Genomic DNA, 26,774 nt, shown 5'->3' with positions numbered 1-26,774 from the left:
ATAGGCTTATCCTTAGGCACCTTTTTTACATCAGTCTCATTAATAAGAAAGGAAAGGGCAAAATACGTCCATATCATGGGCATATTACTGTTAAAAAAATGATCTTGTAATTAATACATGGGTAAGTAATTTCAACCAATTGTCTTCAAAAATATCAACATGAGTTCTTAATCTAAATCTAATTCTCTCCATTATATATCTATCTATATCTATCTATATCTAGATAGATAGATATTGTTTACTATGCGAATCCATTCATCATGGTTGGTAGGTCCGTCTCAAGCCACTTTCTGGTTAGAGCTTTTTTACCAAGCAACTAGCATGACAATGTAATTTAAATAAAACCATTAAACCAAATAGTAACAATTTTGGATTCTTGTTTTCTGTGCGATAATAATATTCCTCATAGTAATATTAATGAGTAGAGTATAGTAATTGTAATTACGGTGAAAGTTGCTCTTTAGTTTTTGTCTTATAATTATTTTTCTTCTTTTTAACTTTTATCATGGGGTGACAAGTTCTGCTTATCACACAATTAAATTACCTTATCTACTGAGAGCTGACTGCGTATTCTATTCTGCTATTCCCTCAGATGTAAGTATTTAAGCATTATTATAACATCACAAACACCTCCTCTCCGAAGGGCTTATGGGAAAGGGAACTTAATGTTAGGATAACAGATGATGACTGGAATGATGCTTGGAAAAGTGCTCAAATACTGAATGTCTGTAACCGAGTGAGAGCTATGCAACTGAAGCTCATACACAGGGTTCATATCTCTCCCTCTCAACGTCATAAATACAACCCTAATACATCTCCACTGTGCCCAAAGTGTAAGATAGAATCTGGTGGTCTGACACATTGATTGTGGGATTGTAGAAAAATACAGCAGTTTTGGCTGTTCATAGGGCAGGAAATTAATAAGATTCTGTCTATTAACCGTAATAATAACCCTTTATACCTGCTACTTGGTATATCTGACATGTCCATCACTGACTAATTTAAAAGAAGACTTTATCAGACACTTGCTTTTTGTGCTGGAAAGTGTATTCTTTTGAATTGGATCACAGATTAAGCTCCATATAAGGCTCAGTGGCAAAGGGTTGTATTTGAATATGTTGTGTTGGATCATTTGACATGTAAACTTCACAGCAATGATGATGCCTTTCGTAAAACATGGGTACCCTTTCTGTCATATGCTGGTCTGAATGTTTCCACCGTTCTCACAAGAGGGTTTGTATCATAGCTCAGAATGCTCTGCCTCAAAAGAGGCTCTCTGTTTTACCATTTAATTGATTTACTTTTATTTATGTATACTTTTATTTTACTTATCTGTTTAAAAAAAAAATAATTCTTACTTGTATAGGACGTGGCCCCTGAATCTTCTGCCTCTATGGATTTGAAAATGTGTGTGAGCCAAATGTTTGTCTTGTTTTTGTTTTGTTTCGTGTTGTATCACCTGTTGGAAAACTAATAAACATATATGTAAAAAAAAAAAATTAAAAAAAACATTATTATCATCATTACTATTATTATTATTATTATTAACACCTTTCCTACGACAATTTAACGAAATTAAGGCAGTTAGAAATACAATGATATGAAATGTTTCCGGAAGTGACGTCTAAGTTTGGTGGGGTCAAAGTTGAGAAAAACCTGACGCACTTCCTTTCCTGGTAGCGGCGGCGGTAGAACAGCATCAGTGAGTGAAACTTCTCTTCGAACAATCTTCAGCCATCGTCTATAATCCGGACACTATGATAATTTGAATGGCACCCGACTGATATAAAAAGTCCTGCGGATGAGACGTGCTTAACATTTCCGTGTGTGTTTCTTAGCTGAGATATATAAGAGGAATATTTATTTCGGTGCTTCGTCGCCGTCCCTCTGATTCCAACATGGCGACTTTGGTCTTCACGTGAACCGCTCTGTAAAAGGGCTCATGTCCCACGTGCAGATTGTCCGTTGTTTCCCCGTTGGTCACATGTTGCTTTATCTGTGTTTAACTGAGTTATAAATAAAGTTTACATCCTGCCACACAACGTATATGAGGCTAACTCTGAGCTAATGCTAACTTGGCATTAGGGCAGTGGCTATTTAGCCAAACCGCTGTAGGATAACCTCGCAGTTAAACCTTAAGTTTCCGAACGGTGATGTTCTCTGTGAAGTGTTGATTCATCTGAAGCCTCACTGAATTAATCGTGTTGTCCTTCTCGCAGACATGGGCAAGTTTATGAAGCCTGGGAAGGTGGTGATGGTCCTTGCTGGACGCTACGCCGGACGCAAAGCTGTCATCGTCAAGGTAAGACCATGTGTGTGTGCATGGAGGATGGAAAGCTAGTAAACACATGGGTCATTCTCTGCCAGGGCCCATGAGTCTCATATAAAAAATGATTTAAAAGTTATTAGAAAAACTCGACTATATATAACCAATATTTAAATATTTGTATTTATATTAAACACTGACAAACGTCTTTCTGGGAAAGCTTCCCAGAGACATGATTAATCCAAGCAGGAGAGGTCCTCTGTTGCTCAAAGGCCATTATCACATTAGAAGTTTGTCTTTTACATATGAAAAACACAGCAGGAGATTCTCTTGGTGAGACATTTTCACAAAAGGGAAATCTGGTGTTTGGATGAGGAGTACTGGATACAGATGCATACATGAGGCAGGGCAGGGCGCATAGTTTCTACTGTGGAAATAAACTCCTTTTACTAAAGGTCTGAAACTTCCTGTCTCACATCTGTAACTTGTTAGAAACACCATGAAAAAGACTACTCGCTCCCTTTGGACATTTGTATTCTCGCATAGTCCCTCTTGGTAATTTCTGAAATTTAACTTGAATGTAAAAGCCTCATTTTTGTGTCATGCCCACCAATCTAATAATCAGTCATTTTCCAGATTGAGGATGCAATGAACAAATTTTCACTGGTGTGAAGTTATTTGACCTGTGGCAGCAACATACTTCATGTTGTCAAGCTAATGGGCTAGAGAGAAGAGCCCAGCAGTGTGAAAAAACTTGAACGGACTATAAACATTTTCAAGCCCAGCAACATACAGTTTTTAAAGGTTCAGTGTGTAGAATTTTGTGGTGATGTAGCATGATGCAGCTGAAAACCCCTCACTCAACCAGCCCCTTCCAAATGTAAAAGGGAACCAATGGTATCCTTCAGTTGTCATAAAAACTCAAGAGGTGTTTAGTTTGTCCAGTGTGGGCTACTGTAAAAAAAAACATGGCACCTCCGTACAGAGGACCTGCTCCCGATGTAAATATATAGTATCTAAATATCTTCACGTTTAAAGAAAACAATTTGTACAATTTAGTTAAAGCACACTAATAACAACATAAAGGATTATTTTATCTTCAATGTGCGTGGACATCGTCTGCAGTTCCTCATAAACTCATTCTGGTAACGTCTCCTTTCAGAACATTGACGATGGCACCACCGACCGTCCTTACAGCCACGCTCTGGTCGCAGGCATCGACCGCTATCCCCGTAAGGTTACAACAACCATGGGCAAGAAGAAGATCGCCAAGAGGTCAAAGATCAAGGCCTTCGTCAAGGTGTTCAACTACAACCACCTCATGCCAACCAGGTAAGCGTCTGAAGAAAATACTCATCACTTGTGGTGAATATCTTAGAATATAATTTTAATTTTATTAGAGAGTGTGGTGGTTTAAAGAGCGTTGCAAAGTTTGTCTTTTATAATGTGAATTGCCGTGGCTGGCGGACACACTGCTTGAATCAAATTGGTTTTCACTGAGAAACGTTCAATCACTGAGCTTAAATGGTTGAGCTGGTGGTACTCGGTATTTTTCGTGTCAACAAGATCCTGCAAAGTGAACCACATAATCAGTCCTTTTTAATACATATTTCCCGATGCGCATGCATTTCCTCTATTGGCCTAAAATGTAAACACCTGAACAACATGTTGATGGACAAATTTGTTGCTATGTTTTTATCTTTTTTCATGTTTACCTGCTTTGAGCAACTCTGCAATGAACAGAGACAATAGTGTGAATTAGATGCATGATCTAACAGAATGTGAATACTGACTTAATTTGAGTTACTTTTTCTATTCTTTCCTGGTGTGAACAATCAACATATAACTAGTAGGTTTCGGAGACATTTCATATCAGCAGTTTTCCCAGATACACAAGTCAGTTAATATATCTTGAACATCCTGTAATCTTCAGCTTCACTTTCTTATTCTGATAGATGTTTGGCTGTTGGATAGCTTGCGTAAATAAGACATTTGACGTTGATTTAAACTCCATTGCTGCTGAAAAGTAAAGTAGTCTAGATGGTATAACATGTTCAGTTTGATACAACCCACAAGAAAACTAGTACATTAATAATTTTATATTCTGAGTCCAACCGTGACTTCTAAAATATTAGATTTCACAATTTAATGACTGACGAAAGTTTCCTTGTCAGTGGCAACCTGCGGGTTGGTCATGGGAGCCAGGTCACTGTACCAGCTAGATTCCCCCTTATAGGAAAGACTGGCACTTCTGTGCACACAACACAATGTGGAGCAACAGTCTGCCTCTAAACTATGTTGGGTCCCAAAAAAGGGTTAGAATATATTGTGTTTTGACATTTTAGATGCTTTAAAAAGAAAATATCTGAAATTCTTTGGACACTGGACAAATTAACTCCAGTGATTATTGACTTTATTACACTTCCTGGTTTGGTGCTCACTTTCTATTAAAATCTGCTGCTGGTACAGACTGAACACACATGCTATCACTAACAGGTTAATTGTCTAATGTTAGCAGCTGGTCACATTAAAATAATAACCTGGGCAAACAAATGAAATACAGCTTGTTATAAGTTGCTGCTCTGGCTTCAAAGCACTTTGAGTTTCTACAGTGGATGTGAACATGGATCGTCGAGCTCGATGTGGCAGCTTGTCATCATCTTTCATTTTCTTTCTTTGTCAGATACTCCGTGGATATTCCTCTTGACAAAACCGTCGTCAACAAGGATGTCTTCAGGGATCCTGGTCTCAAGCGCAAAGCCAGGCGGGAGGCCAAGATCAAGTTTGAGGAGAGGTGAGTCTGTCAAAGATTATTTTTAATCTTAGTACCGGTGTTCAAATTAAACTTATGGAGACTTAAATATAAAATATGCAGCAATTCTTCATTAAAACTAGACTCGTGTTTTGTTAACTTGTGTACATGCATTATCCAAACTGTTTAAAAAACCCAGAAAATGCCCAATATATATTCGGAAACAGGAAGTTTCATTTGGTTCACCTTTTTAATTGGGTCATAGACTCTTTACCTAAGGCTTTGTTCTGCTCTGCCAAAACTTCCATGTATGACCCATTGCTAGCTAGTTTATAGTTTCTTTAAAAGACAACTGAAACCTAAATCTTAAGTTTTAAATGCAGAACATCTCACTTAAATAAAAGGCTCAAATTTATCAATTTAAAACGGCAAACAAAATATTGTCTACTCAAACCAGGTTTAGTTTAATCTCATCCCTGATTTATTTAGGTGTGTTGTGGTTTTAGCGACCTGTTGCCAGATCTGATGCCATGAATAACATCTTTTCTTTTTTTCTCCAGGTACAAGACCGGCAAGAACAAGTGGTTCTTCCAGAAGCTCAGATTCTAAATTCACTCGGTTTCACAAATAAATGTTTAAAAAAGAAATCTGCTTGTATGTTTTTTTTTTTAAAGCTTCCTATCTTTTTAAAATTAGACTTCCTTTTTGTGTATTGGGACAAACATTTATTGTTATTTCTTATGAATTGACAAAACATGGAAACATAAGGACAAAGCAGGAGGAAGTTAAAGAAATTGTGATCTGCGATTTTGTTGCTTTTCTCTCTGAACTAAGCTTGGTGTATTGGTCTTCTGTTGGTGTTGTCACTGATGATGATTTTCATACAACTGGTTCAGTGTTTGAGTTCAAATGGATTTAGAAATAATTATGATTATTATAATCTGATCTTCCTCTGTCTAGAATAACACCACCATCTCTGTGCTACTCATTGAGCAATGATCTGCTGGAGAATTGAAGCTCTTGTTTATAGAAGGTGAACTGTGGCAGTCGTTTGAGTCTGTCTTGATCATATAACTTAAGTGGATGAGAAGCAGCTGAGGGTAATCTGAGTTTATGTTCAATTTGTTGGTCATTACAGTTTCCAAGAAATTATCTGAAAACTGATAAATCATGTCATGTTGACCTGAAACAGACTAAACTTCCTTCACAAGGTGGAATCACAAAGAAGCTTGTAATTGTACAAGGTGCCACAGAATTATGGTTTAAGAGATTATTGAAAGAAAATTCAGTTAGAGAAAAGTTGTTTTTCTTTTTCTATTTACTGATTGTTGTTTAAAGTAGTTAAACCAGGATCTTGTTTTTAATGACTTGTCAACATTGTCAAACCTGCAACAGACATTTGCAGAAAGAATCGTCAAACTCTTGAGTTCCATTCACCACTCTAACCAAACAATTACTAATTTCACTCAAATAACCCTTCCCATTACATGCGTTTAGTGCTCCCTGTTCATGAAGGGATGTTTCACACAATCAGGGCTCTCTTCTTGTTGGACAGGAACATGTGCCAGTTGTTCCAGTTAAGCCTGGTGTCGTGGTTGCAGACGCCGGCTTCACTGCACGTGTAGCTGCTGGGACAGCAGTGGGTCATGTCGCTGCAGCACACCCCCTGTGGGGAGGATGGGGAGAAAGATACTGTCAGCTAAGTGGAAGAAACAATGAAACTTTAGTTTACAAAATAAAAAATGACTTGTCACAGAGCGACTTTTACATAAAGGTCAAATGTACGCTTCAGCTTGTGTATTAAGAATTAGTGCAGTCATTTATGCGTAGTCAACAAATAACAGCAAATACACTACTGTTCAAAAGTTTGGGGTCACTTAAAATTTTTCTTATTTTTCAAAGAAAAGCACTGTTTTTTTCAATGAAGATAACATTAAATTAATCAGAAATACACTATACATTGTTAATGTGGTAAATTACTATTCTAGGTGGAAACATCTGGTTTTTAATGAAATATCATAGGTGTGTAGAGGCCCATTTCTAGCAACTATCACTCCAGTGTTCTAATGGTACATTGTGTTTCCTAATCACCTTAGAAGACTAATGGATGATTAGAAAACCTTTGAAAACCCTTGTGCAATTATGTTAGCACAGCTAAAAAACTGTTTAGCTGGTGAGAGAAGCTATAAAACTGGCCTTCCTTTGAGCTAGTTGTGTATCTGGAGCATCACATTTGTGCGTTCGATTATACTCTCAAAATGGCCAGAAAAAGAGAACTTTCATGTGAAACTCCCACAGTCTATTCTTGTTCTTAGAAATGACGGCTATTCCAAGCGAGAAAATGCGAAGAAACTGATAATTTCCTACAACGGTGTGAACTACTCCCTTCAGAGAACAGCACAAACGGGCTCTAACCAGAGTAGAAAGAGAAGTGGGAGGCCCCGGTGCACAACTCAGAAAGAAGACAAGTATATTAGAGTCTCTAGTTTGAGAAATTGACACCTCAAAGGTCCTCAACTGGCAGCTTCTTTAAATGGTACCCGCAAAACCCCAGTGTCAACGTCTACAGTGAGGAGGCGACTCCGGGATGCTGGCCTTCTAGGCAGAGTAGCAAAGAAAAAGCCATATCTGAGACTGGCCAATAAAAAGAAAAGATTGATATGGGCAAAAGAACACAGACATTGGACAGAGGAAGATTGGAAAAAAGTGTTATGGACAGACGAATCAAAATTTGAGGTGTTTGGATCAAACAGAAGAACATTTGTGAGACGCAGAACAGGTGAAAAGATGCTGAAAAGAGTCCTGACGCCATCTGTCAAGCAGGGTGGAGGTAATGTGATGGTCTGTGGCTGCTTTGGTGCTGGTAAAGTGGGAGATTTGTACAAGGTAAAAGGGATTTTAAATAAGGAAGGCTATCCCTCCATTTTGCAACGCCATGCCATATCCTGTGGACAGCGCTTGATTCGAGCCAATTTCCTCCTACAACAGGATAATGACCCAACGCACACCTCCAAATTATGCAAGAACTATTTAGGGAAGAAGCAGGCAGCTGGTAAGCTGTCTGTAATGGAGTGGCCAGTGTAGTAACCAGATCTCAACCCCCTTGAGCTGCTGTGGGAGCAGCTTGACCGTATGGTACGCAAGAAGTGCCCATCAAGCCAATCCAACTTGTGGGAGGGGCTTCAGGAAGCGTGGGGTGAAATTTCTACAGATTACCTCAACAAAATATCAGCTATAATGCCAAAGGTCTGCAATGCTGTAATTGCTGCAAATGGAGCATTCTTTGACGAAAGCAAAGTTTGAAGAACAGAACTAATATTTCAAATAAAAATCAGTATTTCTAACCTTGTCAATGTTTTGACTATATTTTCTATTCATTTCGCAACTCATTCGATAAATAAAAGTGTGACTTTTCATGGAAAACACGACATTTTCTGGGTGACCCCAAACTTTTGAACGGTAGTGTATATCAACGCCAACAATCCCCTTACATTCAATCAAGCTGTATAGTCTCCTTAATGGGCCTGATTCAACTATTTCCTAGGGGGAAAATCGCTCTCGATATTGGATTAAAAAACAACTTTGGATATGCGCCAACATTTAATGAGCTCTTTCTAATCCCATATTACATTCTTTCAAGTTTCAAGCTAATCGGCTCAGTCATTTCTGTGAATAACTGCTGAAAAACAAATGGAGAAACTATCTGTCAGACAGATGTGTTGGAGGAAAAAGTATATTAACCAAAGTAAGCAACAGAGTAGAAGTAAAATGAAGTAGAATTGGTAAAAACCAAAGTACAAGTACCTCGGAGTTGTAGTTAAGCACAGTATTTGTGCTTCTAACACTTCACATCCATTTTTCTTCTTTCTCACTGTCCTGCTACTACGACCAATACACATTACATCTGGGTAATACTGACACAATACAGATAATACAATATTTGTAAGTACCTTAATATTAAAGGACCAGTGTGTGAGATTTCGGTGAAAGGGATCTATTATATTGAATGTGATACAACACAAGCTCAAAATTGAAGAAGCTGGAACCATCAAACATTTGCAACTTCTGCTTCCAAATGGACTTGAATCATTTCCTCAGTATTCGCCCCTTACAGTGCTGAAGTGGTATTAGCTCTGATTGATGGTGAACCAGTAACTTTTTACTGTAAATCATACATTAGGAAATGGACAGCAGCCCCATGCCGTGCTGGACATCCTGCAGCAGACCATTCCTTCCTTGCATCTGGTCTGATCATCACAGTGGATGTCTGTCTGCTTTACAGGACTGGGCCGGGGTCGATGCTCAGGCAGGTAGACCGGTGTCAACGGGACGGTCTCCAGTCGCAGCATGATGAGCTTGTGACAGGACCTGGAGCCCGTGTGGCAGCTGAAGCCCTGTGGGCAGCAGTGCTCCTTATCGGGGCAGCACACAGCCTGCACAGAGAGGAGGGATGGAAGTTACCTCCCGAATTTGACATAAGAAACGAATGACAGTCTACTGATAGAGAGATGTTATATTTTCATGTCAAAGAAGCTGCTCTTCTTCCAATAATCTCATCAATTGTTACCACCAGGTCATCAGGCGTTTTAATTTATTTCATGTCCAACATTCCTCTGCAGGGTTTATTTCCTCATCTCTGAATATGTGCAATAACTATATATATAGTCTACACTTAGTTGTTCTGATTTGATTGTCTTATATGGAGCTATATTGTACTTTATCTTTTATTTTTGTTTCCATTTATTTTAAATCTTTTTCTCTTTTTTCTTATACCATTGCTCTAACTGCTGAGCTGACCTGTTGTCCTACACTTTTCATTGTACCCTGTGTTAACTTACATGTGACAATAAAACTACACACACGCACACACACACACACACACATAGTGCTCACATTTTGCAGTGGGCAGCAGCCCCACTCGCCCGTGACGAGCTGACAGCAGGTGGTGCGTTCAGGGCACAGATTCAGAGCGTCGCACTGCACAGATCTAGAATCAGCCTGGACGCTGCTGGTGGTGGTGGTGGTGGCTGCCAGCTTGGTGTACGATGGGATTACCAGCTCTCCTTTGACGCAGTGTGTCCCACGCTCATCACACTTGTAGTCGACCGGGCAACAGTGGTCCCCACCAGCGCAGCACACCGCCTGGGGGGAAGTGAGAGAGGGAGAAGTGCTACTTTCACGTCTCTGATCCTGTTTTCAACTTCCTCTTTCATCTGCAGTGAAAGAATAAGCTCAGTTGCAAAATGGTTCTTCCGGCCAAGCTGTGACATTTCTAAGTTTACAGTCCAGCTTTGGATAATGAGCTGAATAAGAACACAGTCGATCTATTGGACCTTGATACCACCGCTTCATTCTATGGTCACTACTACACAGACACAGATAATGCATGGTTGTGCTCCATGCTATGTTTTAGATTTTAGTCAAAATACCAGAGCACATTCCCAGAATGTTAGCTTTTCTTTAATTTACTCTCTTTTTTTTTTGTTTTGTCCCTAATCTTTATTTTTGTTTCTTTTTCTCTTTTCTCTTTTTTTTTCTTTTCCCTTTACCTAGAGGCAGATAGGGGTGGGACCTCCTACAGGAAAAGGAGGTGTGGGTGGGTATGCGGGAGGAGGGCTAACGTAAAATGTAAAAAATTTGAAAAATGTGAGCATTATAAAATATCTATTTCATGTTCTTACTTTGTATCTCTGTTGCTCAATAAAGAAATTTAAAAAAAAAATAAAATAAAAAAAATAAAAAATACCAGAGCCAGTGTAGCTGATACAAAACTTAATCGATCCCAAACTTGGACACGTGGAAAATATTAGCTTCTCATTCATAACTACGCAAAATTTGAAATGCTCAGTGATATGAGATGGTACAACGAATCCATGAACATCATTGGTTTCTCCGTTTCATTAATTTGATCATTTGTTAATCATTGAAAAAATGGCCCAATCCAACAATGTTGAAGAAAATGGATAAATCCCGGATCCGCCCACTGATCCAGATCTGCAACACATGAAATAAATTCTTTCCTGACCCATACGACAATTACATCAAGTTTTGTGGTAATCTGTCCATATGTTTAGTTTAATCCTGCGAACAAACCTACAAACAAACACATGAAAACATTACCTCCTTAAAGTGAAGTCAATCTAAAGAACATTCTCTATCACGTGTCATTATGAAATAAATCCCATTGGCTTCTTTGTTTAGACCAAATACACGCCTGCATGATGACACCCTCATCTCTTTCTCCTTACTGACGTCACATCTCGAAGACTAGATAAAAAACCATGCAAAAAGATATGATGTCATGAAATCGCAAGGCTGACCTCTGGCAGTGGGCAGCAGCCCCACTTATGCGACTCGGCTATGAGGCAGCAGGTCATGTGCTCAGGGCAGCTGGTTTGGTCATCGCACTTAATTCTGCTCTTCACTTCTTCATCCTCCTCCTCTTGTGCTGTCGGGGTCTCGTCCTCCTCAGGTTCCTCCTCAGGTTCCTCCTCAGGTTCCTCCTCAGGTTCCTCCTCCTCTGTTAGCGTTGAGCTTGGTACCTGACTTGATGTTGAAGGGGCTGCTGTAGTGGGAGCCGGGCTGGAAAATGCAGGTATCTTCTGTTTCATGGGCGTCGAGCTGGCGGTGTCATCACAGGTGAGGGTGGCAAGGTTACAGGTTGTGCCATGGGGACAACAGTGCATGTGGTCGTCACAGCAGACCGCCTTTTGTACCAAAATGACAACAGTGCAACGTTTAGTCCTAAACTGTCAGCGTCCTCCTTAGGTCTCTTGTAATCTTGTACATAACAAAGAGGTGAATTAGAAAAAGCAACTTTAACTTGATAGTTTGATGTTTTGTGAGAGACACTAATTTTCCTTCTTAAAACGTATTATTAATAAATTCCTGCATTAGGCAACATTTCTATATAAAAGTTTGCAGGTGCTATGTAGCATTTTGTTCTTCTACACATTGGAAGACGAGTCAAGAAAAAAATCATCAGAAATAAATACGTTTTACATTTCTAACAGATGAATACAGAGAGGGACCACACATTTAGTGAAATTAGATTAAAAAGTGGTTTTAAATCATCAGTGGGGAAAGCTACGGCTCAGGGGCAGAGTGGATGTCCTCCAACCAGAAGGCTGGCGGCTTGATTCCTAGCCCATCCTGGAGGGTCCTAGGGAAGATGCTGAACCCCTCATAGCCCCTCATAGATGTTCAATGCACTAATCGGAAGTCACTTTGGATAAAAGCATCAGCTAAATGACGTGTAATCGGTGCTCATGTCGCTCTGTGTGCTTACCTGAGGTAGAGGACAGCATGACCAGCCACCGTCTTTGGTTTTACAACATGTGGTGCCATCTTGACAAGCAGCGGTGGTGTTGCATGGAACATTCCCCACCTGTGTGTCCTGTCTGGGGAGGGTAGCCACCTTCTCGAGCCACGGCACGGAGCCTGTGTCATCGTCACAGGTCTGGGCCGCCAGGTTGCATCGCTTCCCTTTTGGGCAGCAGTGTTCCAGATCTTGGCAGCAAACAGCCTGGATCAAGTGCACGGAAAGGCCTTGAATGCACTGATAACACCTTTCACAATTAGTTTGAATACATTTACTTTCTGAACTCCTTTCATAAACCTAACTATTAAAAAAATGCAAAAATGACAGAATTATACCTCTGGCAGAGGACAGCAAGCCCAGCCGCCCGTTATGTTTTTACAACATGTGGTGCCATCTTCACAACTGGTGGTGGTGTCACAAATAACATCCCCCACTGGTGCACGCTGTCTGGGGATCGCCGACATCTTCTTGACCAGGGGTATCGAGCATGTGTTGTCATCGCAGGTCTGGGTGGTTAGATTACACTTTTTACCTTTTGGGCAGCAGTGTATGAAATCCTCACAGCAAACAGCCTGGGAATGATTCGAATTAAAAGAAAAGAAGGGGAAGCATCAATGCACCGGTTACATCTTTCCCATCACAAGGTTTATACTTTGAAAAAGCACTTCAGCTATACCTCTGGCAGAGGACAGCAAGTCCACTCATGATCTTTGTCTTGACAGCATGTTGTCCCGTCCAAACAGGCTACTGTATCATTGCACTGGACGTCGTTACCTGGAAAAATGGCAATAATCATTCTGAGAAAAAAATATTCGGTCTCTTTTTTGTCTGAAATCCAAGAAAAGGCTAACAAACAACAAAAAACTTCTCACAGTGGTGTGAAGTTGTCAGTATTTAACAGATGATGATAATTCACTGGTAGATCGAATACACAAATGTGGCGTTTATCATGTAATTTGGACACTTATCTGAAGTCAGAAACGTTTGTTGAATCTATGATGTGGTGGTTGTATGAACTCAGCACAAATGTGAGAAATTTACATCTTGAATTTGATATTACATGTTAGTCTTCATTCTGAACAGCTTTGCAACACATTCAGTCATACTGATGCTTTTGCAAATCATAAAATTACTTTTGCATCAGTTCACCAAAATATTAAACACTACTGAGACCAACACTCATGCTGAACAGTCCTTGGTAATGCTACGATACTACTTACATACAAAGTGAATGCAGGAGAACAGCTTCCCCTTTCACAATTGTTTTTGTCACAGCGGGAAATGCTGTAACTTCTGACGTCACAATAAGTCACCAACACATTCAACAGAATGCAAATATTAATAATATTATCCAAACAAAATATCACATGTGAAAGTCTGTTGGTGAATTTGCACCTTAATGGCTAAGTGGTAAAATCAACATAAGGATCTGGTGTCATTATGTATATTAAGGTTTCTGTGATACTCTTCTTATAGGCGTGGTCACTGTGCTGGATCCTTTGGTGCATGATGAATAAACCTCACCTCCAACCACTTTAGTGACAGATGACACAGATGTTTCCTCCTCTGAAGGGGGAACTGTAACTGCTGTGGTGACCTTTGGGTATTTGTCTGATGCACCATTATTAGCTTCCCCGGCAGTCACTTCTTCTGAAAGTGGAAACATGCACAGTTAAGGCTGCACGTACACACTCATGAGCAGAGATTCAGACAATGAATAATTAGAATGAGGATGTAAGGTTGTTCTTTATTTTGTCTTTATAAACTAACCTTTCTTGTTCTCCCACTCTGCTCGGATCCTGGCTGGGAGTTTGGCCCACATTGGCATTTCTTTTTTGGTGGATGAGGAAATACATTTGGAGTTTGGGATATCACAACTGCAACCTTCAGGGCAGCAGTGCAGCTTGTCCTCACAGCAGACAGCCTGTCGATACCACAGGGACAAACATTGAGTATCACCTTAGAACCACACAGGATAACAAACCATAAAGTCGTGATACCAAGACGTTAAGGCCTTGACATGCAAATCCATCATTTGACTTAATACTCATTTTAAGCTCACGTATGCCATGGAGGAACATTAGCATTTTAAAGAGGTCACTTTGTACTTTTGGCATTGGGCAGCATCCCCATGTGCCTTCTGGGCCTTCACAGCAGGTGGTTTGATCTGGACACTCTGACACTCCCGCGTTGCACAAAACAACAGTCACAAGATCTGCAACAACACAACAAGCAATGTTTTCTTTTTCAGATCATGCAGATGCTAGAACAGAAGAGGTCCGAGAATGGAGCCCTGGGGTACGCCACAACATTTGTCCATGCTCAGATGTGTAAATACTAATTAACATGAAGTAGGCATCCAGCAAAGAGGGATCCCATTCATACCAGTGAGGAGCTGAACTGAAAAGACCCAGATGCTTATCCAGTCTGTCGAGTTACATATTGTTTCATTAACTAAAAGACTCTCACCTTTTCTGACGCAGGACCTACTGTCTTCACTGCACTGGTGGCTCTCTGGACAGCAGTGTTTTCCATCAGTGCAGGGGACTCCCTGTTAGAGGTCAGAAAATAAAAAACAGTTCACTAAACCACTACAATACAAACTGAATTGTTATCACTTTTACTCCCTGAGTCATACGTGTGTGAGAGGTTTAACAGTGGGCTCCATCATGTGCTTGGATTCATGGTCTTGGTCTCCAATTTTAGTCTTTATATCTGTTCTTTTAAATAAACGTTTCATTTCTGGTGAGGGTTGTCTCTTGACGGACCGTGGGGAAAGTATTTTGAAGCAAATCTCTAAAGAAACATTTATTCCCACGTTTGTGTGATTATAACAGCTGTTTGCCCATTATACCTCAGTAATATTCAATGATGACATCACAACATCATATTTTGTGTTGGACGATGTCTGATTACCTGAGCTAGGGGACAGCAGCCAAACCTCGTCAAGGCCTTCAGGCAGGAAAACTCGGAAGGGCATCGTGATTGATCGGGACAGATGTTGTCATCTTCCTCCCCCATGTACGTCTTGATCATCCTAAAGGACTGCAGGGACAGAGAGGGGAAGAAGGACAATCTTACTGCTCATGTGACCTTTTATTACAGCGGTGTTCATTAGGGAAACAGCAGATGTGTCTTATTCTTACTTTGGAGAGTCTAGGTTGATCAGCGGAAGCTCTTTCCACCCAGGGGATGGACATAGTGGCGTTCACGCAGCTGGATGTGGCTGAATTGCAGACTGTGCCTGCAGGACAGCAATGCGTGTCATCCCCACAGCACTCAGCCTATGGGGACACCAGTAGTAGAAGCACTTTGACTACCAAAGTTTTAAAACCGCTATCACACAGACTAAAAGAGACCTGACCTTTTATCTGGCTTTAAAAGTAGTAAAAAACATGGAGGATGAATAGTCCCACTGTACAGCCTTTGTACATTCTTGTTAGAGTAATAGTACTTAAAGGTAGTTATCTCATACAGTATGTACATTTCACTATGTGATAGACAAAGGAACAATGTGTTAAACTGAAGCTACTATGACTTGGGGTTTATCTCACTGAGATGCTAATATTGAGGTACAAACAGCTTTAAAGTTGAAATGGTTTAACTCAGCAGTTAAACCATTGTCACAAGACGGAATTTCTTCGTTTTATGTCCCATATTAATAAATTTACACATAAATATATTCACATACATGACTCTTAGATAGCTTAACCACACTAAAACGTTAATTTCACTTATATTTAAACCTGAAATGGTAATAAGCTAGTGCTATGCTAACTTTTAGCAGGAATATTTGGACTATTTTTCCTGCTCCTGCCTAGTTATGCCATACAAGCCAGTAGCCAGTCAGATTTATCGTTAGGCTCAGCATTATTTTTTTTTGGTTTTTTTACCTTGTATTTTGTGAAGTACTTTGTAACCTTGTTTGGATAAGTGCTATATAAATAAAGGTATTAGTATTATTTATATGGGATAACAAACATCAGTTCACACAAACTGACATAACAGACTATAAATATTTGCAATACAGACAATAGGGGGATATAAGTCAATTTAGCTCAGGGCTAGCAGTGGCTATGACCTGCTCGCTGTACCTGGGTTAGTTGCTGTTCAGCTAGCTGACTGTTTGTTGCTGTTCCTATTTTCTTTGAAAGTATACATTCTTGTGGCTTTAAAACTACTTTGTATGGTAGATAAAGACCAATAAGTCAGACCGCTGTTCTTAACTGAATATAAAATAATATTAAACTTTAATTTAACTGAATTTTAGCTTTGTAAGGTAGTGTCAGCACCTACAAATCCACTTTTAAATAAAGAAGTTAATTAAATGATGATAAATACACTTATATATCAATATGTGTTAATCTAGGGGTAATAGTGTATAAAAAGTACTTCCAAAGCATCCACACTGAATAAAACATGACATCTTAACTATGGAATATTTCTGGTATTTGAATAAATGTTAATGTAAATATTTCACAAAATATAAGACTAGCTCCTGATCTTAGTCCTGGAAAAAGCTGATGCAGAGTATATTATGATGTTTTCACACAGTGTTAGTTTCACATCTAGAATATTGTGGGTGGTGGTTTAATGTCCGAATAAAGGGAACTTTATTGCACATTATTTCAGTGTCAACTTGCTATGTAGAATGACTGAATTTGAATGAGTCATATTAATGCAAAAGATGAATAGCTGTGTATATGTATTTTATATGTATTTGGTAGAAGTATCAAAGCTCGTCTACCTGCTCCAATGGGCAGCATTCGTACCCATTTGTCGGGTCGTTGCAGCAGGTTTGACCTTCTGCACATCTCCCTCCATCTGGACACTCTTCAGCAGCAACCAGGGCGAGGAGAGCCCAGCACAACACAACCCACCTCTGCATCTGGACACACAGGGAGAAACACACAACACAAGCAGGGAGAGTGAACATGTCCATGTGGGAATTCCCCTCTCCACTCGACATCAGACATTACACATTTGTATTGTCACAAAGAGCATTATCATGGAAAAAAAATGTGTGCATGGCCTTAATAGCTTTTCCATGAACCTGTGATTAAAAATACAGCTATTTAGGAATTAACTAAAACGACTTTGCTGAACTCTAACACTGACACTCCAACAGAGGTTGGTTCCTGATTCATAATGCTGCAATGATAGGCAAGTCAAACACAACTCAGTTTCACTTTCAGAATAACCTGTGGACATTTTTACATTTTTACATGAATATAGTTTATAACGAAACAATATTAAAAACTTTTCATTAAGACAATAAAAAACTTGAATTAGTTGTTAAACTGTGCATATGAAACACTGTCGAACGTCTTTACAGTTGGCTCACATGACCTCTTTACAAATCCTTCATTCAAATAATGACAGATTGTCAGGGACTCAAGAAGAAGTGTTTTTCTGCCCTTACCTTTGTGAAGGACCGAAGAGCTGTCGTGAGCAGTCTGGTGTCTCACTGGTGTCTCACCCACAGTCTGTAACTAAAAATGTCTCACCACACAGTAACACAGGTGACAGACATGCACTGCCCTGAACACGCCCACATATACAGATACAAAGTATTGTAGGTTCTTCCCATTTCCCCTTTATTAGCACTGCTCCTCAGACAGACATGTTTTCATACATCAGCTGCAGTGCATGACGATGAAGTTAGATTCCGTTTGGAAGTTAAGGTTAAACTTAACACTTTTTTATTCGCTGTGTCATTTTAATTTTGTCTAATTTTCATTATTATTATTATTATCAGCGCTGTTTAACCGCAGATCAAACCCCAACCCGCTGGACTTGGTCAACAGGTCAACAAGGAACAATTGAATTTTGAACACAAATTTTGAAATGTGTGGAACCATTATAGCTTTACCTCGTCGGACCAGGTCCAGGCGTTTTTTTACGTTACATCTTCTAAGTCAGTGGATCCCAAACTTTTTACAGTCGCGTACCCCTTCAGACATTCAATCTCCAGCTACGTACCCTGCGCAGCACGGTTGATAGGAAACAAAAGATGTTGAGCTATGCAAAACCTAAATCAAATATTTCCCCTGCGTACCCCCTGAACCACTTTGCGTACCCCTGGGGGTACATGTACCCCAGTTTGGGAACCAATGTTCTAAGTAAAGCAGCATCAGGGCGATGACCAATTTCACCGCCGATCTACAAAACACACGCACCAGCCGCTCTGCCTCACTCACGCAGTACCATCGCAGAACGTGCCGTTGTGTAGATCTGTGCCGGTTGCGCGCATCTCCTCTGGCACAGCGACCCGGACACGCGCTCGACCCCCCAAAGCAAGCTGGGTTTATCTCCCCATCTGTCCCTCACGGAGGAGCAGTGTAGCATCGTCATGCTACGCACAGCTGTCATGGACGAAGACGTCTGTTTCCTGCTACACAGGCAGCAACAGTAAAGGTGAGAAACGTTAGCTAGCTTGCTGTGATCTCTCTAACACGAAATGCTAAGATGAAGCTAAGCTAGCCGGGATGCTAAAGCTCAGTCAGAGGTTGACAGGGATATAAACGGTTCACACACTAGTATTGTTACTCAGTGCGTGTGATCATTGAACTTTATCCAACATCTTCACCTCTACTCGACCTTGGTGAGAATAATATGTATTTAGTCTGTGCAGAGATGTTAGCCAGCTAATGGTTTTATAAAGAGTCCATCATGTAACAGTTCAACTCAGTGCCCTTGTTATGGAACAGCCTATGAAAACACCAACCCTATAAGAAGACATGAGAAGATATTGAATTAATCTTACATTTAAATGTATTCACTTCTTTATAATAATATTTATTGCAGTTATTTGCAGTGACTTAACTTCTAAAAAGTGTTTTGTTTAAAACTAGCTGGGAACTTCATGGATACTCCTTTTGGATATCCACTTTATTAATGGACTCAACCATTGCTGTGCTTTTTTGTGTTGAATGATTATTTAGTTATATTAATAGGAATTATATTTAAATACTGCTGGATGCAAACATGCACCAGTCCCTTGTAGTAATTTGCTGCCATCATACTAAAACTGCTGCCATCACAACTGCTATTTCACTACATTCTGTGGATGTACATTACACATGTACATTACCATAAAGTACTTTTGAACTTCTAAATATATTTTTGCGATATTCCAGTTCACACTACTCACATCCTACCCACCGTGTACCTTTTGTTATGAGTAGTTAATATGTTGTTTACTTATAAGTTTGTCTATTTATGTTTACACTTTGGATCAGAGAGAAAGTTATGTCCTGTACAAATGGCTGAATTAAGAATAAATTTAACTTTGATTTGGATAGGTCAGACCAAATATGATAAAGGTATCAATAAACATGAGCTTACATGATTAATCCCAATGTACCATGTATTTTAGTGTACATTTTATGATTTTAAATACACACATTTACCTCCACGTTTGTTTGGGGCTTCCCTGTTGTTTGTTCAAAGGAAACTTGTTTGGCAAAACAGCTAATGGTGCAGACAAACCCTGAGGGACAAGGGGCTGTAGCTGTCACACTAAATTGTAATTAAGTTGAGAAATAGGAAAACTCAGGGGAGGAATGGTGACTATTGGCAACCACACAGGTAGGAAAATAGAAAAGTTGGAAAAAAATTGTTTGACCATTTTTATTTGTCTACTACTACCCACTCTCTCACTTTAGGAGTGGGCCGTGAGGCGTAACTTTCACTGGCTGTCTGGTGAGATTGGAGAAATGTGCCTCATAGATAAGCTATCCTAATGTTTCTTTGACCCCACCATAACAACTCCACCTCGAAACAGTCTCCTCACCTCATAGGGACATTTTTAAATTCATTGTTTTGTCCCTCAAAGTGGCTGCAAAGGTGGTGTTGCTCATCCTGCTTAACTTGTGAGACAGGAACATAACAGGCAGACCATAATAAGTCCTGACTGCAGTGAGCAGGTCTTATGATCCAGTGTTGCACAGAGTTACACGTCAGTTACAGGTCTCTGTTTTCCCAGGCTGACGCGCTGTGGTGTTTCTCTCGTTCTGACAGGTGGGCAGGATGGGGGACCGGGCCGTCAGTGGCCCAGTGGCTGCGATCTCTCCATTGCAGCAGATGGTGGCCTCTGGCACTGGAGCCCTCCTCACATCTTTATTTGGTGAGTCATGTAGAAAATAAGTCGGAGACTGTTACTGTCTTTCCATTCACACTAAGTGATGGTTATTTTATTATTTTTCAATAAATCAATTAGTATACTCTATAAAATATCGTAGTGTTTGGGTCCAAGCAGATCTTCGAATATATCTGATTAACAGACTGAACCCCAAAGATTAGTCAATTTTCCACATTCAAATATAAAAAAAAAGAGACTAACACTAAATTGTTATGTTTTTGTTGATAAGTGTTATTCCATTATCTTAAATGTTTCCAGGAAGTTTCAAACCGATAGAAAGCCTCATCATATCGTTACAAGGCCTTTTGTGCATGCGTCAGTGATGTCGTGTTTGAAACCACATTTAATGAAAATTGGCTCCAGCTCCACCAGAGAACCTCGAAGGGTTAGATACCTGTGTCTGGTACCGTTAACTTGGACTCACTGGTTCACTGATTGGATTTCGGTGGGTAAGGATTAAGGTCAACGTGCCCTCAAAAAACATGTTCTGGGCCCCGGACTGGGGCCCAGACTTTTGAGTTGTCACTTGGACTCAAAGATAAAGTGATTCATGTTTCATTCGACAAAGGTCATAGTGACCTGATATCAATCTGTAATAAAAAGCATCTAGAAATATATACATGGAAACTGCACTGGTTTGTGGCGGCATACAGCCGTAGTGGGGTAATTCTAGTTGAATGAAGTTATTATCAGGGGATTATCCAATTAGCTTAGTCGATTATTGACCAATCTCGTGTCTACTTTTAATTTCACCCACTTGCTTTTTTGTCAAGAGTCCTCTGTCCTAGAAATGACATGAATCCATTTGTTTGTTTGCAGTCACGCCCCTGGACGTTGTGAAGATCCGGCTGCAGGCTCAGCAAGCACCGTTCCACAACGGTATGACAAGATCACAATTTAGCATAAAACCCTGACTTTGCCTTTAACAGCTGCTTGTTTACATCTCAATGCTTTTCTAACATCCCTACACACGTCTTCGCCTCTGGTTTACCATGCTCTGTCCTCCTCTGTGTTTTTGTTCACAGCTTTGGCCTGTGAGTCTGCTCCTTGGGGCGGTGTCCTCCGCCCTTCCAAGTGTGAGTATCTGACCTGCCGTCTTCAGCACAGCTCTGTGTTCATGACCACGTGCGACTAACAAACGCGTACATCCACGTGAATGAAAGTGTGAAGTGTGTTTATCAGAATCTACAGTTTAGTAGCTCCAACAACACTGAAAAAAGACACAGTATACAACAAAACTGGGGGCACTCCTCACTAAAATGTTAAACAATTACACATCCTTCTCACTTAATATACTTTCATTTGTTTTTCGCTGATACTTTAGAAGAACGAAGCCAAGTTGAAAAACAAATGTTTGACTAATCAAACCATAATGAAAAGAACCAAATGCAAGAATAGTCACTACAACCTTCATTTGTGAGTTTCTTTTATTTTGATAATATTATGAATGTCAACCTTAATTTTTTTTTTATCCTCCTTTGTGTGGATGATACTCGTCATTCTTCCCTCCTTCACAGATGCGTGTTTATCAGTTGCTCTTTGCAGCAGCATCTACCGTTTTCTACAAAATACTGACATTTTGTTTTTGTTTGTATCAGTGGCTCTGCCGTCATTGCCTTCTGATGTATTATTTTCAATCACCTGTTCTCTCATCTGTACAGGATGTTTCACATCAAGTTATAAAACCTGCAAATGGAATCAGCTCAGACTAATGTTGCGAGATGCTTCTTTCATTAATGGCTTTGTTTTTAGATTCTCTTGCTTGGCTCTAAATCTGCTAAGTCCCCAGTCATGTACTTTGCTGGTAATTTGAATGTGCTGACTGCTGGTTGTTCCGCCTCCCAGGGAAATGTTTCCTCTATTGTAATGGACTGATGGATCACATCTACGTTTGTCAGAACAGAACCAGCTACAGCAGCTGGTACAAAGCACCGACACATTTCAGCGGAACTTTAGTGAGTACTGGTAATGTGGCTGCTTCACTTCTTTGATTTGTCCTCCTCAAAATAAACTGACATTTCATTGTGTTTGTTTCTGCCACAGGATGCTTTTGTGAAAATCAGTCGACATGAAGGATTCAGGTCTTTGTGGAGTGGACTACCACCAACACTGTAAGCTTCTAGGCTGTCATCAAGAAATTAAAATACTCACCAAATTATTTGGTAACCGAAACACTGCTGGGAACAATCTTTGGACTCTGGTAGATGATTAAATATAATTGTCCTTGTTATCACTGGATATTAAATGCTTGTTTTGTTGTGGGTGTGTTTGTAGTGTTATGGCGGTACCTGCCACTGTCATCTACTTCACCTGCTACGACCAGCTCCGAAACTACCTGACATTCGGTCTGGGTCTTCAGGGCAGCCATGTTCCTCTCGTGGCTGGTGGCCTGGCCAGATGTAAGTGCATGAAACCACAGACAGACACAGACGGGGCAACTGTAATGTGCTCAAAGTGTTCAGGCAAAATTCATGGGGTTTCATATAAAAAAAGAAACATATTCAAGAACTGCATTGATTTAATTTAAGGCTCATACACCTCAGTCTATTTTCTTTCATAGGAAACTGATTTGGATGCTTTTCAAGGTACTTGCATTAACTTGACTTGCAACGTTTGTTTGTTTGTTTGTGTGTGTGTCGGTCGTAGTGGGGGCTGTGACGGTCATCAGTCCTCTGGAGCTGATCAGGACTAAGATGCAGGCCCGTCGGCAGCCCTACAGCGAGCTGCGAGCATGTATCCGCTCTGCTGTGGCCCAGGACGGCCTGCTGTCTCTGTGGAGGGGCTGGGCACCCACCATTCTAAGAGATGTCCCTTTCTCAGGTGAGAGCACCACAAGACTGTAATTATCTGTGGGAATCTTAACGTGACATTGAGTTGAAATACGACTGTAAAGGCTCATCTGTGGGTTTATCTTGACTCCTGCAGCATGTTTCAGTCCTCTGCTGCTCCATGTGATCATCCCTTCTTCAGAACACAGATAAATGCACACACTGTTTTTAAAGGCTTTTCTCTGGTCCCGTCCGACCTCAGATTCTTTAGTTTTTGTGTAATCCTGTTTAAAAACCATATACCTCAACATTCAAGGGCAAAAACATCATTGGCATAAATAATATTTAAATAATAAAAAAAAAATCTTCTGAGCTTGTAGGTTAGGAAATAAGATGTATGTTACAGTCTTTATACTTTCTGCACTGCCTTACTGCATTCATTCATCCATCCTGTCATTATTCAGAAAACTCTCTATGTTTAAGGAAAATTTCCGCAGCAAATCACCTTTTACAGGCACTCGGAGAGAGCATACTGATGATCAGCCACTTTATCATCATGTTGCATATACATTTATTGAGATCAGATATATGAACCATGCACAAACACATTTTCAACATTCATAATCATAACTACACATTGGTGGCATTACCCGGCTCCTGCTGTTTTTGTTATATGCACAGTAACTTAATAAAGAACCACATTCAGATCATTATCAGAATCTCGCCACATTTTAACCTTTTCATAGACATTAGTTCACTACGTAGTGGAATTTTTTTCATCAAGGTCTCTGAGTTATTTCTTTAGAAAAACACCTTATCTCATATATTTTTACTAAAATACAAAAAGCAATAACAAATATAAACTCCTAAACTCGGTAAAAATGTCAGTCTGCGGGAAGAGCACAAAAGAAAGTCACAGAATTAGTGACTTGAGAAGTTTTAAATAACTGTTATATAATAAGAAAACAAACCCTGCATGTTTTTGTGTCCTTGCAGGCTTGTATTGGTTTAACTATGAACTGCTGAAGGCCCAGTTATGTGAACAGTTTGGAAGGTCTCAGGCCAACTTCCCCATCAGCTTTACTGCAGGAGGTGTCTCTGGAGCTGTGAGTACATGAACACTCTGCTGCAGCACTTACCTGTTGATGCTGTCCGGACTATTTCAAATGAAAACTTGTGGTAATCAAATGCATCTTCTGCTTGAAATTAAAGCGAGAACCAGTAAATTAAAATGTAGTTTGATGTTTTCTTTAAACGGCGGACGACAGTCAACTGTACTCTTATAATCCATCAGACTCACGTTACTACAACAAACATCTTATAGCACAGTCAGACAACAAGTACCTTGACCCACACTCACAGTGCCTTGTTTCCCTTGAGCAACATTTGAGCAGCTCAGATGAAAAGTTATTCTGATGACATCTCAACTATTGACATGTAACCAGTGTCTGTGCACTGTCTGTCTCCTGTCCGGGACCATAAACTGTATTTAAAGTCCACAAAAGTGAAGGCAAAGCGTCTTGATCCTCCCGTGGTGGCTGGCTACAGTATAACACATAATCCCTGTCTCCTCTACGTTAGGAGATGGGAGATGGACCAATAGTCAAAGTCCATGTTAAAGAAATTTTTCTCATAGATGGTTTCTGTCATATTAGGGTGTTTGTGAAAATGTTCATGTTTCGTGGGAAGAAGTTAAGATGCGTCGTCCATCTTTATTTACAGTCTATGATCTTTAATCACATTCTCTGTCCTGGACGTGACCACTTGTTTCTGTCATGGTGTTTAGATCGCTGGGATCCTCACACTGCCTTTTGACGTGGTGAAGACTCGCAGACAGATCCAACTGGGAGAGATGGATACTCTAGGAGGTGTGTGCTCATGCATGCTGACTTCTGGTTTGAGATTGATCTAATTTATTTGCAGTGCTGAGTTTTTTAAACAATATCTAATTCCCCTTTCTTCTAGGTCCCTTGAAGAAAACTTCTTCCACATGGTACATGATGAAGAAGATATGGGTTGAGGTGGGCTACAGGGGGCTTTTTGCAGGTAAACACTTAACACTGTCTTTTTATGTGAAGTAGAAATACAACCTTAAGCTCTGCCCAGAAGTGAAACATTTGAATTTTCCCCAGGTTTCATGCCCAGGGTGATCAAAGTGGCCCCAGCCTGTGCGATCATGATAAGCACCTATGAATTTGGAAAGACCTTCTTCCACGAGATGAACCTTGAACAGGAGGGCCTGGCATCCTGAAGGTTGTCTGTGCCGAGCTGGGTGTTTCCCAGCAGCAGAATCACATGCAGACATGAGGACACAGGGGACCTAACCTCCGTAGACGAATGGAGGAAAGGGTGGGTTTGGACTTCGGAGGTGTCTCTACCTGCAAATCTGATATTCTACAAGCCGGGACCAGGAGGGACACTCAAGGTTGACTTTATATGCGGGGACTATTTGAGTGAACCTTTTACAGGCATCTTTGAAAAGAGATGTTCTTTTTCTGTTTTTCTGTGTGTGACACAAATCAAACGTCGGTGTACATTTTCAAACAATGATGAAGAGGCTAGGTGAGTGAGCAGTGGCGTTGCCGTCGTCCTCGATGAGTTGTGTAAGGTTTTACTGCTGAGTGGGAAAATCCCAACCCTCTTAAAGACTTCAACTGCATCAGCACTGTAGCATGAGTGCGAGGAAAATATTCTAATACCTGTATTCTGCATCTCCTGAGAAGCTGCATGTTGTGTACAACTGCATTAACTACAGAAGCTGGATAATAAAATGCGGCCCACTCTCTTCCTGCATCACTGCATTACCCTGCATTCCTGTAGCTATGAAACAAGACATTTATGACAATCTGCTGAGTAGATGAGTGACAAATCAGTTTTGTGTGCTGTGTAAATGTAACCATTGCCAGCCCTTTACATTTGCAACACAAGAGCTGTGATAAGAATCAATGATCATTAACTTCAGCTTGGCTTTTCATGTCTGCTGGATGTGCCCTTCTTCTCTGTTCTCATAACTGGAGGAAAGCCATAGTACAAGGAGGCCTGGTGGGGGTCTGGTGATATGTTTTCATTGGTGCATGGGTTATGTATATTATGCTATTGAATAACAATGACTATACAACACACACGTAAAAATGGAACTGCAGCCAACCTTCCAAAAGACACATACTTTTCTTTTTAGATAATGATTTAAAAAAAGCTAAAACAAAGGAAATTCAAACTTGAACCTGTTGATATTCAGGTGAATGAATACCTATCAACACAATGAAATATTTATCTGAAACATGTTAGAACACTGGACATAAAACAAAATATTACTGCCTTAACCTAAAAGGTGTATTGTTTAACTTTTGTTTTTGTTTTTGTTATTGTCATGACTGAGATTGTAATAAATGGTGATTCAGCTTGTTCACTTTCTATTGTGATTTATTTTTTAAGGACTATTTTATTAGTTTGTTTATGAGGATGAGATTAATATAGGATATGAAAATAAACAACAACCAAAGAGGTAACTTTCCTTATGTGAA

At 40.0% G+C, this 26,774-nt stretch overlaps 3 protein-coding genes across 7 annotated transcripts; 2 read left to right on the top strand and 1 right to left on the bottom strand.

Annotated features, from left to right (window-relative positions):
- Window positions 1-1,622: 1,622 nt before the first annotated feature.
- rpl27 (ribosomal protein L27) lies at window positions 1,623-5,665 on the top strand. Its single transcript, XM_053444459.1, has 5 exons — window positions 1,623-1,702; window positions 2,220-2,302; window positions 3,429-3,598; window positions 4,950-5,060; window positions 5,579-5,665. The coding sequence occupies exons 2-5, from the start codon at window positions 2,222-2,224 to the stop codon at window positions 5,625-5,627; spliced, it is 411 nt and encodes a 136-aa protein (XP_053300434.1). The 5' UTR covers window positions 1,623-1,702; window positions 2,220-2,221; the 3' UTR covers window positions 5,628-5,665.
- grna (granulin a) lies at window positions 4,663-18,497 on the bottom strand. Of its 3 annotated transcripts, none has more exons than XM_053444454.1 (15): window positions 17,762-18,491; window positions 17,087-17,227; window positions 15,486-15,623; window positions 15,256-15,384; window positions 14,809-14,890; window positions 14,448-14,554; window positions 14,110-14,263; window positions 13,864-13,986; window positions 13,016-13,113; window positions 12,675-12,911; window positions 12,307-12,543; window positions 11,339-11,725; window positions 9,912-10,160; window positions 9,194-9,451; window positions 4,663-6,684 (listed from the first exon to the last, which is right to left on the bottom strand). In XM_053444454.1, exons 2-15 carry the CDS (start codon window positions 17,225-17,227, stop codon window positions 6,541-6,543), a joined length of 2,484 nt encoding a protein of 827 aa, XP_053300429.1. In that variant the 5' UTR covers window positions 17,762-18,491; the 3' UTR covers window positions 4,663-6,540. The 3 variants fall into 3 exon arrangements, with proteins under 3 accessions (XP_053300429.1, XP_053300428.1, XP_053300430.1); XM_053444453.1 differs by having other exon boundaries at window positions 13,864-13,989; window positions 17,762-18,487; XM_053444455.1 differs by lacking the exon at window positions 15,486-15,623 and having other exon boundaries at window positions 13,864-13,989; window positions 17,762-18,497.
- A 101-nt stretch (window positions 18,498-18,598) lies between these two features.
- Window positions 18,599-26,655, top strand: slc25a39 (solute carrier family 25 member 39). Of its 3 annotated transcripts, none has more exons than XM_053444456.1 (12): window positions 18,599-18,756; window positions 20,362-20,467; window positions 21,302-21,361; window positions 21,508-21,558; window positions 22,328-22,437; window positions 22,526-22,593; window positions 22,757-22,881; window positions 23,129-23,302; window positions 24,247-24,356; window positions 25,037-25,118; window positions 25,216-25,296; window positions 25,383-26,655. In XM_053444456.1, exons 2-12 carry the CDS (start codon window positions 20,371-20,373, stop codon window positions 25,499-25,501), a joined length of 1,077 nt encoding a protein of 358 aa, XP_053300431.1. In that variant the 5' UTR covers window positions 18,599-18,756; window positions 20,362-20,370; the 3' UTR covers window positions 25,502-26,655. The 3 variants fall into 3 exon arrangements, with proteins under 3 accessions (XP_053300431.1, XP_053300433.1, XP_053300432.1); XM_053444457.1 differs by having other exon boundaries at window positions 18,602-18,756; window positions 20,327-20,467; XM_053444458.1 differs by lacking the exon at window positions 21,508-21,558.
- The last annotated feature ends 119 nt before the right edge of the window (window positions 26,656-26,774 follow it).

This window comes from Pleuronectes platessa, chromosome 16, assembly GCF_947347685.1.
Source record: "Pleuronectes platessa chromosome 16, fPlePla1.1, whole genome shotgun sequence".
In the NCBI taxonomy this organism is placed as follows: domain Eukaryota; kingdom Metazoa; phylum Chordata; class Actinopteri; order Pleuronectiformes; family Pleuronectidae; genus Pleuronectes; species Pleuronectes platessa.
The sequence above is the reverse complement of the archived record's forward strand: the minus strand, read 5'-3'. Positions and strand labels throughout refer to the sequence as shown.

Excerpts from the sequence above, each read along its gene's own strand:
- rpl27 (XM_053444459.1), top strand. The coding sequence starts at position 2,222 with ATGGGCAAGTTTATGAAGCCTGGGAAGGTGGTGATGGTCCTTGCTGGA. Across the intron at positions 3,599-4,949 it reads AACCACCTCATGCCAACCAG|ATACTCCGTGGATATTCCTC; the intron begins GTAAGCGTCTGA and ends TTTCTTTGTCAG. Across the intron at positions 5,061-5,578 it reads AAGATCAAGTTTGAGGAGAG|GTACAAGACCGGCAAGAACA; the intron begins GTGAGTCTGTCA and ends TTTTTTCTCCAG.
- slc25a39 (XM_053444456.1), top strand. The coding sequence starts at position 20,371 with ATGGGGGACCGGGCCGTCAGTGGCCCAGTGGCTGCGATCTCTCCATTG. Across the intron at positions 20,468-21,301 it reads CCTCCTCACATCTTTATTTG|TCACGCCCCTGGACGTTGTG; the intron begins GTGAGTCATGTA and ends GTTTGTTTGCAG. Across the intron at positions 21,559-22,327 it reads TGTCCTCCGCCCTTCCAAGT|GGAAATGTTTCCTCTATTGT; the intron begins GTGAGTATCTGA and ends TCCGCCTCCCAG.
- grna (XM_053444453.1), bottom strand. The coding sequence starts at position 17,227 with ATGCAGAGGTGGGTTGTGTTGTGCTGGGCTCTCCTCGCCCTGGTTGCT. Across the intron at positions 15,624-17,086 it reads AATGCTGCCCATTGGAGCAG|GCTGAGTGCTGTGGGGATGA; the intron begins GTAGACGAGCTT and ends GTGTCCCCATAG. Across the intron at positions 14,264-14,447 it reads GATGCTGCCCAATGCCAAAA|GCTGTCTGCTGTGAGGACAA; the intron begins GTACAAAGTGAC and ends TGGTATCGACAG.